Below are 13,160 nucleotides of genomic sequence, written 5' to 3' on the forward strand. Positions count from 1 at the left end.
TCCGAAATGAAGGGCACAGAGCACACACAAAAGCACACACACACACACACACACATGTTGCGCACATACATCAACCGTTCGCGGCGGGGTGACGATGTCAGCCGCAGGGCATCGAAGGCATAAAGGCGCATCGTTTCATCATCGTTTGCCTTTCCCACTTGCTGTACGGCCACAGTACGTCAAGCGACACTGAATGCATCTTCAAAATTTGTCCCAGTAACATTAAACAGCAGCAGAAGCAGGAAAAAAGGACGCAGAAGGCTGAAGGACGAACGGCTCGTGTTGTTGGTGCCTGACTTTGTTACACGTGGTCGTCGGGAGGGAGGGAGAGTTTTGTCCTAGATTGGCCGTAGACTTGGTCCCGGTGTGAACCGCCTAGACACGCAACCGGTGCCGCTGTAGTGTTGTCTTTTCAAAACGAGCTCTTCGTGCTGGCAGAAGCTCCCGAGGGACAGATATTCACTCCTTCCTGCTCTTCTACCCCCCGGCACACAGGCCTTTTCACACAGAATGTTGCAAAAAGACGGACGCGCTGAAAAGCGATCCCTATCTCGGCTGTGTGTGTGTGTGTACTGATGATGGTAAGCGATGTCTTAATCATGACACACACACACTCTCGTCACTTCATGGCAAGGAGATAAAGCATCTCTCTATGTGTGTATGTGGCACGTCTTGCGCGACTGTGAGTGATTCCAGTCCTGTCCTGTTGGCTAGCTCCTTTTTTTCTTTCTTTCTTTCTGGCAGGCTCTTGTCCCGTGCTCTTTTCCAACAATTTTGCGCGATGGTTGCCGCCTTACTAGGAAGTAGCGCACGACCTTTCCATCGTGCCCGAAGGACCGAACCTGGAAGCCTTAACTTAATTTCCGCTTCGGAGCGGCTTAGCTTTTACTAGAATGGACGTGATTTCGTTGCAGGAGTTTGTTATGTTGTGAGTTTTGTTGTTGTTGTTGTTGTTGTATCACTTGTATGAGCTTGAAACTTTGCGATAATATCGTCGTACATGGTGGTCCCGTTGGTGGGGGGGAAGTAATGATAGAAGTCAAAAGGATGACGATGTTCGACACTGAGCCTATGCCGGTTTGGCGGTAAAAAAAATCGTACAAAATGAAGAATTGACTTAAACAGGGAGCAAAAAAGGCACTCCTCCCCTTGGGAAATAGTTCACAGAACTGACTTACAACAGTTTTAATCGGATTAATATTATCATCTTTGCCATTTTGTATGGTGAAGAGGACGACCAGCAAGTACAATTTGATCTTGGTGGTCTTTTTTTTTGCTACTCTTTGCATGAGGAACTGAAGAACCCAAGGAAAGGGCGTACCACACGCAGGCGAGTGGCAGGGAAGTCTCATCCTTTTTTCCACGTACAAAGAAAAAATAAAAGGAAGATGCAGCGATTTTTGCAAACTTCCTCAAGAAAGGTGAGTGCCTTCTTCGCCTCCTTCCCCTTCGTTTGGCTTTGCTCCACTCACACCACGGGACGTGATCGGATTATGAAAATGAAACAAAAGATACTGCCCAAAGGCAAAGGGGAGCTTGGAAGTAAGAATTATGTTGTTAGAATGGGTTCTTTCTCGCTGTTGAACTTTCATTATTGTCCCTTTTTTTGTTGGTACATCTTTCTTCCCATTCGTACGTTTTGGTATGAGTTTTGGCTGTTGCTTGCTGGTTTGGTCCCCCTTCGTTGAGGTTAATTTATTGTCAATTTACGTTTTCGTTTGCCTATTTTATGACGAGACGATTGTATATCGTTTAATTCATTTGCTTTGTTTGTCTTCCTTATGTTGGGCGCCCTTTTTTGCCTTTCTTTTTTTTGACTTATTTGATTTTGGCTTGTTTTTTTGGTCATTTTGGGATGTTTTTTTTTTGCTTCATCGCTTTGTTTTATTTCTTGCAAATTCGTTTTGTTAATTTTATTACCTTTTCATGACGTTTTTAGTGTCATGTTTACTCGTTTTCGTTTATATTTTTCATTGTTTTGTGCTTAATTAACTTTAACCAACATTTTCTTATTTATCAATATGTTTTTACAGTTTTTTTTTAAATATTATCATGCTTCTCTCCTATTTCAAGGCTATTATTTATTTTGTTCATACATTTGTTGTGTGTTTCACATGTTTCATGTAATTTTATTTGTTTACTTTTTTGTTTCTTTTTATAACGTCTTTCTTTAACATTATTTTATGCATCTTTCTTAAATTATATAACCGTCTTGCATTCGATTTACTAATGATTATGTAATCTTTCTTAATTAATATGCTACTCCTTTTATTACGTTTTACTTCTTTCGCATGGTTTCTTTTCGATTTGTTTATTAATTTGCTGTTCCTTTCCCATCCCTCCATGTGATTTACTCACTTCAAGCAGTGTATTTTATTTTAAGAGCCTTTTTTATGGGGTTTCCTTATAAAACAGCATTATTTTCATCTCTCCCTGTCTCTTTCTCTCTCTCTCTCTTTCTCTCTCCCTGTCTCCCCTCAATGAGTGGCGTCAACAATGGATGAATTAAATTTACTTTCAAATTAAATTTACTTCCCTTTTTACCTCCAGAAGCATTCATTTCCCCCTTGCACACTGACGAGCATAGCTCGTGGAGGCTTCTTTCCGACACTTTCCACCGCAAAAATGTGGAAAAAACGGTGGAATGCTGCGGGGGAAAGGTGCATACACACGCAAACATCGCCTGAGATGTTTTGAACAGCAACGGATTCACTGTTTTCAACACACATACACACACAAACAGTGCTCTTACCGCGGCCGCGGCTTGTCGACTTTTTGATCGAAAGCTTCGAAAGCACACACCGACACACCGACACACCGACTTTGTGTCGCACAGTTTTCTTCGTGTCGCCTGTCCTCCCACCCGGGTTGGGCTGGCTTTGTGCGACACAGTCCTGGGGAATGGGTTTCGATGGAAAATCCATTTCCTGCTTCCGGAAGGACTCGGGATTGGGAATGCGTTCCGCCTTTTTTTTCTTTTTCCATTGTTGTTTTCTCCTTTCTTTTCAACAGCCCCATTCCCTCCACTGTGGAGGCTGTGGAATGCCGTTGAAGAATTATTTTTCCTCCCTTAGTCCCTCCGGCATTCTGCTCTGGTTGGCGATCGAGTTGACAGCACAATCAGAGCAACAAAAAAGAGAGAGAAATGGAAGCAAAAACGAATAGCGGAACCGTGTCGATTGTGTAATCATTCGCAGGGTGTGTTTGGAGTGAAATTTTTAATAACGACACACCGAGCGGCGTGGGGAAGTGAAAAAGTTCCGCGTAAACAGCGTGTTTGCGTGCGGAGAAAGCAGAAACGAAAGGGAAAAAGTGTCCTTCCTTTTGCCTTCTGACGAATCGGTTCCACGCCGGATGCGCATCCATAATTCATGCTAATTGAAGCTAAACTTTTCCCCTTACTTTTTAGGCGATTGCTGCTGCGCGGACGACTTTGAACGACGCGCAAAACCGTGTTGCCGGACCCGAAGTTTTAAGCATTTCCCTGTCCCGGTTCCCCCGGTTTGCTGCAACGATTTGCCCTTCCCGTTGGGCAAGTTTTCCGCTTTGCTACAAGTTGTTAAACGTTGTTCATTTTCATTTGCAGTCGCGCACACTATACACAGTGTTCGTCGCGCTAGCTTGTCCTAGCAGTGGACGCGTTCCCATTGAATGATTTAGCAAAACTGAAAACTAGGGAGCTTGGCCAGTGCCACCACACTCCACACAATACCCCAAGCACCACCGTTCGCTGTGTGTGAATGTCGATAAATTGCAGCTGTAGATGCTGGCTGACGCTTGGCAACCTCTCAAATGTTCAAATGTCCCTCCCCTCCTCGAAAGTCTTTGGAGGGCAGCAGCGAGGAGGGGTTAAAACAAGAAAATGTTAAAGAAAAACACACAAACTGCATCGACGGAAAATGCAGCGTCGAGTGATGCAGGTAATGCTAGGCAGTAGAAACGGCCCTGCCGTAGTAGAGTTGCTGAAGAGGCGTGGTGGAAACTTTCGACAACGAAATGCTTTCACCTACTGTGAAGTCGTTCTTCGTTTTTCGCTCTCGCAGTCGCAGTCGACAAGGACATTTGTAGGTGCTCGAAAAAGGGTCTCAAGGAACAAGACAAAAAAAACGATCCAGAAGCTCTGTGGGATGGAAAATGGGGATTGGGAAAGTAACAAACAACAAAAAATAGAAAGTTTTCCATTGGATATCATCTGCACTGCAGTTTGTTTGTGTGTCTGTGTGTGGTGCATGCTTCATGCGTGTTGTTTTTTCCGGGATGCGTGGCCTTTTTCCTTCCATTCAATCCATTGACAGCGCTTTTCTTTCGTGTAAACATTGCTGCGCTCCACACGGCAGTAAATCATTGCGATGATGGGTGATGATGGCAGTGCTGGTGATGATAAGCTCCTGTGCTTCGAAGATGATTGAAGAGGGCTTTGGGAGCGCGCGATGTAGGAGTGAGGTTGCTAATAGGAACCACCTGGCGTCCTAGACAAAACTTTCCCAAGAGTAATTAGCTTAAACGCACTGAATTATTCAGTTTTTTTCTTTTTATAAAAGCAAAAAAAAAAATAGGAAGTGGAATTGAAAACAACGTGGAGAGTGCTTTTAAAGCTAAATTAATCAAGAAAATTAATGATTATTTTCCTTCCCTCTGTTTAAAACGGTAGACCGGTAGGGTAATCCTTCGCAATCCACTACGGTCGCAATGGTCATCAAAGGATGCTATGCGAATGAGCTGCTTAAAAGGCTTTCGTTGCAATCAAAATAGAAAAAAGATCTTGCTGTTTCGGTACCAAATTTTTGAGTGTTCTATATTTTCGTGCAAAAAAAAACCTCCATGCGTTGGGTATGAAAAGTGCAGCTGAAGATGAGGAACCACACCCGCTCGTGCGGTACTGTCACGCGGACACACCGTACAGTGAGCTGATTTGTCCGATTTGCTGGGAGCTGCTGGCGAAGGACGTTTGCATTACCTGCTGCGGGCATATCTTTCACGCCGACTGTTTGCTGCAGTGGTTCGAGTGGTAATATAAACAATACAGTTTTGTGTAAATTTGACACAATTACTAAAGTGATACTGCTTTTCCTTTCCCCCCATAGCTCTAAAACCTGTCCCCAGTGCCGTATTGCGTGTGGTACATTCCATCGCATCGTTCCGATCGGCTCGCGGGTGGACCAACCCAGCAAGTCTTGCACTGGACCGGCCGACCCGGATCCAAGAGATACGGCACTGGCCGATACATTTTGGATAGTCGTTGCCTTTTTCCTGTTCGTGCTGTGCTGCCGGATGGCGAAGAAATCGTTTGTAGAGTAGTTAAGCTCGCGAGCGCTATTCGAGCAGCGGGTTCGTGTCTACGGTAAGCGGCTGCTCGAATCGATCGTGCACGATCGACTAGTATGCGTGCTATCGTGCCATCGGCCAAAAACGGAATTGCACGTGGTAGCATAGCAAGCAAAGTCTAACACCGACAAACCGAGTGTGTAAGTCCCAAGGTATTCGCTTTGTTTTGACGGTCGCCTGCGAAACTGCGGCCAAAAGTTATACGCCGAAGCTTGTGAAGAAGCAGGGGCGATTTTGTAGATGGAAAGCTCTGACGTGCTCGCATCCATCCATCAGTCGTCTAGAGCACGCTTGTGCGTCTCCTATACACAGCAGCAATCACAAACACACAGCGGAACCGTACATACATCATTAATGTTTATGAAATGTTGAATTTGGAACGAGGATAACATTACGTGCGCCTCACCATTGAGCCGATTGCACACAGCGACGAGAATGCCGACGGTTGCTGTTGTTGGAAGGACTTGGACATCGCAAAAGCTGAATGTAAAATGTGATGCCCATTTACAGAACAATAATTTGTGTTTGTGTGTGAGCCTCGATGAGCCTACAGGAGAAGGACTGGTCTGGTACGATGGTCAATGTTATTCCCTAGAATGCGGCAGCAGCAGTGCCCTAGAATGCAAGTGCATTTCCTAGCAATAAAGTTTCTAGTCCAGCCGGGAATCCCTATTCCCGGAAGCTGTACCCCCCCCCCCCCCTGTTACCATGGCCTCGGAAAGCCCCCAAAGAGAGGCTGCAGTTATGCAGAGTTAGTCTTGCATACCGGCTTACCTGCTGGTTGCAAATTGAATATTTATCGCTTCCGCATGCCACTACGCTCTACCCGCTGGCTCCTGGTCTTCGGTGTGCCTCTGCTGGGTAGGATCTCTCAGGCATCTTTATTAGTGGCCGAAAGCGCCTATCGATGTCTTAAAACATTAGCCGCTTTCAATTGGACTAGCGTGTTCTGCCCGCTCAGAGGACGAGGAAAAGCGCTCGACGGCCGGAACTCGGAACTGCTCGAAACTGCCCGTTCGGTTGCTCCGGTTCGGTGCCACCACAATTGATTCACAAATTTGTCCGTGTTGGGTCGGTTTGGTTGGGGGGGGGGGGGGGGGGGGGGGTGTTTCTGAGGTGCGGCAAAATGGGTGGTATATGTGTTGACCTAGCGAAAACGAAGTTTTCCAACACACTACGCTTAGGGGAGGGAGTTTTCAAGGTGTATGTGTGTGTGCGTACATACCATTGGAGGCGGAAAGCAGTCAGTGGAGGTCACACAATAGGCATTGTGGAAAAGGCGAAACTCATGTGTGCAGGGGTGGTGGTGGATGTTTGGTTTTGTTGGGCCCGGACTATGCGTGCGTGTGTGTGTGTGTGTGCACTGCTCGATCATAGCTCATGCGAGCAAGGTTCGCATAAGCGCACACATACGGGCCCTTCCATACCCTCAACTCACTTTCCTTGGTTCTCGTCCGGTTCCGCTCAGCCCATTTTCTTCGAAGCCGAAAGACAAAACGTGCCACCCCGCTCCCTCTCCAGGCACGATGCAAATGCGATGCAAGTGCATTGTTTCATCCGCGCCTGATCGGTGTGTGGAACGCGGTGTCGAGAAGAGAACGCTGCAACGTCATTGAACGATGAATGACAGGGGCAGCGCAGCGTGTACACGGATACGGTGCGGTTGGCATTGCGCACATCGCCGGGGTTGAGAAATGGGGCACCATTTCTTCGGCTGGCCAGCGGTAGACGTTATGGCGATGGTTGTCTTAGAGACATTCTGCAACGGTCCTGGGCAGAGGAAAAGGGCCACAAAGCACTCGGCTGGGCCGTTGTTGCGCCGATCTTCCGATAGGAACTTATGCGTGATGAAAGTTTAATGCCTTTTTGCTGCGGCAGGAGAAGCATCAGCTATTTCAAACGCGCTAGACGCTTCAACACTTCTTTCCGGTTTTTCTTATAAACAATCATCCTCACAGCATCTCGTCTTGTGCCACTCAGCCCAGCAAGACACTCTCAGCGAAGAAATATGAAAATGCTTCAACCCGGAGCGCAATGGAAAATGCAAACCAGCACCACCGACAACGACACCGCGCGAGTACCGGAGGAGTGCGGTTGCAATAGTAGTAGAATTATCATTTTTCATTAACCAACTTAATATTCATTCGCTCATTAGCATAGCACCGTGGCCCGTTCTTCCTCCCCCTTTGCATGCATATTCATTTTGGGAAGCGAGATGGAAAAACGGAAGTGCCATCCCTTGTTTTGCTGTGTCGTCTTGCGGGAGTACACCGCAAACTGTACACAACGCCTTTAAAAAGAAGCCATTCTTGTTGTTGATTTTTTTTTGTCTTCTTCTTTTTGTTTCCTTTTGCAGGATTTGTGAAGCTGAACGGCCCCCGACCGACCGACCGACCGACCTCGAACCGCGAACGTACCCTAAGATGATTGGCTTCACGGATTGTGTGCCGAAGAGGTCGCGACGCTGTCGACGAAATCAGCGCAAAGCTGTGGCTGCCGCTTGATGGAGACGTGGATTTGTGGTGACGGTTGTTTTCGGGGTTCGGTTGGAGGACAAAACCGTCGCTGCCAACAGCAGCAGCATCGGCAGCAAACCGGTGGTTTGAAATTAATCGCACAAACAATGGCTGCCTGATCTTCGCGTGCTTACACACCGCATAGCTCGGACGCAGCGCGCACGGGGTCGGACGAGCCACGTGCAATGATTTTGGAACCGTTGCCGTGTGTGTGTTGGTAAAAAGTGAAAACAGACGCTGCCAGTGGTGGAATTGGAAACAGAAAGTGCCACAGAGCACAGGAAGAAAATCTCAAAAGCAAATTGAGTTAAAACCAAAGAATAAGCTTCAGCACTATCTGGAGGTTTGGGTCAGCCATCGTCGGCACGTTGATGCTGGACAGAACTGGAGTGTGTACATCGAAGGCCACAGGTCGTGCTTTTTTAGGGTACAGAAATTTATTTACAAACAAGAAAACCCGAGACAACAGCGGAATTAACGAGACCAGATAGTCGTGGACAAACACTGGTTGGGAAAGGAAAGCGGCAGAAGAGAATATCAGCCAACGAAGGACATCGCTGATATTCTGAATCTCGTCCGTCTTCTTTCAAGTACATTCCACGTGCGCGGTTGGTTGCTAAGAAGCGCAAGCAAAACTGATGACGATAAGGATGCTAATGATGCTCCACCGTGCGCCCCCAGCACGATAAAGAGCACGCTGAAGAGCAAATCGTTGGGTGCGGGTTCGGATGCAACGGACCGAGATAGAAACATAAATATCGTCTAATTTGAATTCCCTTATACTGAGCGGTGCCGAGGTACCACCGTGCAGGAGGCAAAACAGGACATTAAAGTGCAACCCTTTTGCCGTTGGAAACCGGAACGAGAGAGACACGAAAGGTACTAGTGCACTGCAAAAACAGCAGCATCGGTGTCCCTTTTTTCTCGGTAATTCGTTCGATCGAAGCAAAGAGGACGAATACGAAAGCAAACAAAAAAAGGAGATCATTGTGCATCCCGTACCCAACGGTTAGGCTCGCGCACAAATTCCCTTTCCAAGCAAGGCGTGTGGTTTAGGTATCGCGTTTGGCATGTTTATGTTTATGTTACTAAAACGATAAGCCCGAAATCCCGTTCGAACCGGTTGGGCAACCGCTGACGATGACCGAACAATTAGCCGGGTTAGCGAGGTCAAGCCAGCCCCAGTGTGATAGGGCACCCGGTCGAAGGCTACCCAGTTCGATGGTTCGATGCGACGGACAGCGTCCAAGCTGAGAGAGAGAGAGAGAGCGAGAGAGAAGCCCAAACCTGGAGGATTTATTTGTCCGTGTGGGTTAGTGCGTGTTTGGTGCCGTTCGCAGGAAGACAGTGACGGGCAAGATGCATGCGCAATCACGGGCCCATCGGAAGCCGCCCGACGTGGAGGAGGCACTGTCCTCGATGCTCTGGACGCCGTACGACAACAACCTTTCCGAGTCGGACTCGTCGGACGAGACGGAGGTGCTACAGCGGGGCAACGGCAACCACAACGGCTATAGCTTCTTCGGAACTGGGGCAAACCCAGACCACCGGCGCCAAACGCCGCAGCACCAGCAACAGTCACTGATGCGAAGAAGTCTTTCCGCGTGGAGCTATCGGACCAGCAGGACGACGGGGGGCAAACCGGCGGCTCCGGGTGACGGTGAGGCATTGGGCAGTCGGTTTAGCTATCCTTATTATGATCAGCCCGAGCTTGGCTTTGGTGCATTCGATGGTGCCGATTGGTATGGGTACGGCAGTGGTTCTAGCATCAACAACAACAACAACAGTAGCAGCAACCACTACTACGGCTACGGCTACCCGGGCGGCATTGATGGCAGTTCCTATGGTTATGCTGGCCTCGGCCAGCCGGTAACTAGCAGCAGAAGTTCCTACAGTTTTCTACCGCCACCGAGGGTGGACGAGCGACCGGCGTCGACCGCACCTTGGCAAACGCTGACGGTCGCCGGTGCTGCGGACGGTCGCAGCAACATCGAGAAGCGGCGACGACCTACGTACCTGCAGCTCCAGACACCGTTCGTTGGCCGGTGGCAGGCGGGGGTGGGACCCGCCCAGCTGGAGACATCTTCCCTGCCGTACAGCTTGCTTGCACTGGACAGCCACGGTGGTGGTGTTGGTGGTGGTACAACCGCAGCAGCAACTGCAGCAGCGAGGGAAGTTGACGGCTTTGCTGATAGCTACCAGGACGATTATCAGGTTAGTTTCCCGTGTTGTGTCATTCATTAGTGCTTAATCGTTCTCTCGTGTGTTTGCAGGTGTGAGCGTGTGTATGACTGAGTGATTACCGTGTGGTTGTTTATAGGGGTTGGATGGGGAGGGTAATGGGATCGGATTGCTAATAAATACCGTCGTTCCCTTTTCGCCTTTCCGGATGTCACGTACACTCCGTGCGGTGTGTTTGTGTGGATGCTGTTGACACTAAGATTGGAGGAGATTGAGCATAGTGGTGGGTAAAGTTGGACACACAACGGGAGTTGATTCCGATTGAATTCCGACAATTTTGGAACTTATATTGGAAGGTAGGTTCCAATCAGCGTTATTCGGAGCTGGCCAGAACCGTTCAAAGTTGTACCGAATCGAAATTGTTTAGAGTCGGAGTCATCTGGAGTTTAATTCCAACTCGTCCGTAGAAGAAGTTGTCCGGATTCGGAGTCGTCGGGAGTTGTCGGCAAATTCGAAGTCTTCCGGAGTCATTGGAGTTAGAGTCTGCCGAACTCGTTCGGAGTCTTCAGGAGTCGTAGATGTCCGAAGTCGTCCGGAGTTGACGTCGGGTGGAATTATAGCTAGTCAAAGTCAATCGGAGTCCGACTCGCCCGAAGTTTATTGGATTCGGACGTCTTTGGACGACTCTAACTTCAAATGACTCCAACTTTAAAAGTGTTCGACCCTGAGCGACTACATCTCCGGACGATTCAGACACCGGGCGACTCCGACTCCGGACAACACTGATTCCAACACTTCGGGGAATTTAGACTTCGGGCGACCTTGACTCAGATTCTGAATGACTCCGAACGACTCAGAGATCACGTTTCGGACCAAACTGATGGTTCAGTTTCTGCCGGGTTCGGTTCGGAATTATGGATGAGCTCCAGAGAGCCCATCACTAGTCTGACCGGAATAATCGAAGTGTTAAGCAATCAAAGTTCAGAAGTATCGTGTTTCGTTATCACTACCGTGTTCGAAGCCGTGATGTGATATTGATTTCATTAGTTTTCGATAAAGCTCAATATCCCTGAAAGAGTGCACATTCATCGCCAAACTCGAAGCTCAACGTCCTTCAAGCAGCATGGTACGGTGCCTTGACCGAGGCGTTCCTGTTCCTAGCTAAGGGGTAAAAGCAAAATCATGACCACTCATCATCACCAATTTCGTGCCATTAATTGGTGGTGCTGTGCGTGTGTGCAAGTCACTCACAGGATGAGCAAGCGCCCCCTTTAAGGGTAAGTGCGTTGGTATCACCCCGTAGACAGCCTCAGCTAGCCAATTGACTCCTGGGCCGAGCTTCCGACAAACGCTTCCCAGCACGTGTCACGCAACGCAAGCCCGCAAGCCCGTGCCGTTCGTTATCGTTTCACCGGAAAACGATCGCACAGAATCGTGCGTGGGTTGCCGTTTAGTGACCCACTCCGTCAGTGGTCAGTGAAACAAAGGAGAAGTGCTTCACTGGTGGCATTGAACTTACCCACGCGCTTCGGGCTCTCCCTGATAAGCGTGATAGGCCGGCACACACGCTAATGATCCTTCCACCCTGGTTGTGGAACCTTCCCAAACCGATGGCTGCGGGCTATTTTCGGGAGTGGGACGCACACATCGGGGTGATGGACATCTTACCCCCATTTACACCACTTACAGGAGATGGGGGTACGCTTCAAAAGCCATCGTGTGTGATGTTGTGTCTAGCGGCAATGTGTCGAGTAAAAGCACACACATAGGAGGTGATAAAGTACAACGGTAAACTCTTCACGCGGCACGTGCAATTGGGAGGAGAGGAGAGGCAGAGAAACACTTCCGTTTGTGCGACGGGGCTGTGTTATCGGTGTGCCGCAAGGGGTTGAGGGCTGTGGGCAGCTCGTGCGTGTCGAACGCGTGGAAAGAAAAACGGAAACTGTTCCCCGGAAAAAGCTTTCGGTCACGGTACGCGGTCCGCGACAGGGAAAGTGACCGTGATGATGTAAACCGAGGTGGATAATTATCTGACTGCGTTTGTGTCTGTGTGTGTGGAGGTGGTTGTTTTTCTTTTATCACTTCGTAAGAGCCATAAAATGGCGTGATAGGCTAAGGGCTTAAGTACAAGACTGCTACTGTCTGCGTGATAAGGTTTCTTTTGTGCCTTCCTCACTCACTATCTCAATGCAAATACGCTTACACTGGACAGTACTGGACCTGCTCCTAATGAATACGGCCGCAAATCCGCACACAATGTGTACCGGTCATTTTCCGGCCGAAGCATAAGCATAAGCGGGGCGCGCTCTGTGTGCTCTAATGCCACCGTATTTGTGTGCCTTTCGCGGACTTTGGTAATCAACTGCTGTTGTAGAGTTGTTATCCCGTAATCCCTCTAATCTGCCCTAACCCAAAACCTTTAATCCTACGTCCCGGTCCCGTGTCTCGCTCACTCGCACTCCGGGAAAGCCACCCCCGGGCCCGGTCAGCACAAATAGGAGATTACCATTTCACCATGACAAAGGCGGCTGCACCGCCGATGATGCTGATCATCATCAATTTGTACGGTTTGCGCTTGAATGTGTCATTTGTACCGTTTGGCGGGCAAGTTGGCGGTAGTTGTGTAGCAAATTAATAAACCATAATGATTGGCGGGAAGCTCCGGTTCGGTTTTTACGGGGGGAAATCATCATTGTCATCCACCATTCGTTACTGTTTCCCCTTATTTTCCCCAACCTTGGTCTTTATTTTGCACGCAGTTGTTGCTTCGGAACCAAACATTGGCATAGAAACAGGGATTCCCCCCCCCCCCCCCTGCTGAAATCAAAGCCTTCGCCGCGCTCTGCAGAGTTTGCTCGATCATCCAGAACGACGATCGCACCGTTTGGAAAAGGGAGCTCGGGATTTTTGGTCCCCATAACGGGAACCGGGCATGGAAAGTTCAAAGCAGCAGCAGGAAAATCATACCCCCCCCCCCCGCCATGAGATCATCATGACTAATGGTATTCATCGGGCAGCGGAAAGGGCGAAGAAAAAATAAGCGCTTCGCGAGCGCGCACCCATCTTGCGGTGCGAAACGAAACCGATGTTTCGGTCAAGCTTGGTCAGCCAGCCCATTCGAGAGCGGGTAATCGAATT

General features: G+C 48.8%; 2 protein-coding genes across 2 annotated transcripts in view; both read left to right on the forward strand.

The window, feature by feature from the left end:
* The first annotated feature begins 4,799 nt into the window (after positions 1 to 4,799).
* On the forward strand, positions 4,800 to 5,360 carry LOC125906836 (E3 ubiquitin-protein ligase synoviolin-like). The gene is made up of 2 exons (XM_049607471.1): positions 4,800 to 5,008; positions 5,085 to 5,360. The coding sequence occupies exons 1-2, from the start codon at positions 4,833 to 4,835 to the stop codon at positions 5,296 to 5,298; spliced, it is 390 nt and encodes a 129-aa protein (XP_049463428.1). The 5' UTR covers positions 4,800 to 4,832; the 3' UTR covers positions 5,299 to 5,360.
* A 2,789-nt stretch (positions 5,361 to 8,149) lies between these two features.
* LOC120952051 (AF4/FMR2 family member lilli) overlaps positions 8,150 to 13,160 on the forward strand; it is a 120,730-nt gene continuing 115,719 nt past the window's right edge. Inside the window, exon 1 of the mRNA XM_049607439.1 lies at positions 8,150 to 10,055. Coding sequence (XP_049463396.1) covers positions 9,201 to 10,055 — 855 coding nt within the window. The 5' untranslated portion in view covers positions 8,150 to 9,200. The remainder of the gene's footprint in view (positions 10,056 to 13,160) is intronic.

This window comes from Anopheles coluzzii, chromosome 2, assembly GCF_943734685.1.
Source record: "Anopheles coluzzii chromosome 2, AcolN3, whole genome shotgun sequence".
NCBI lineage: Eukaryota > Metazoa > Arthropoda > Insecta > Diptera > Culicidae > Anopheles > Anopheles coluzzii.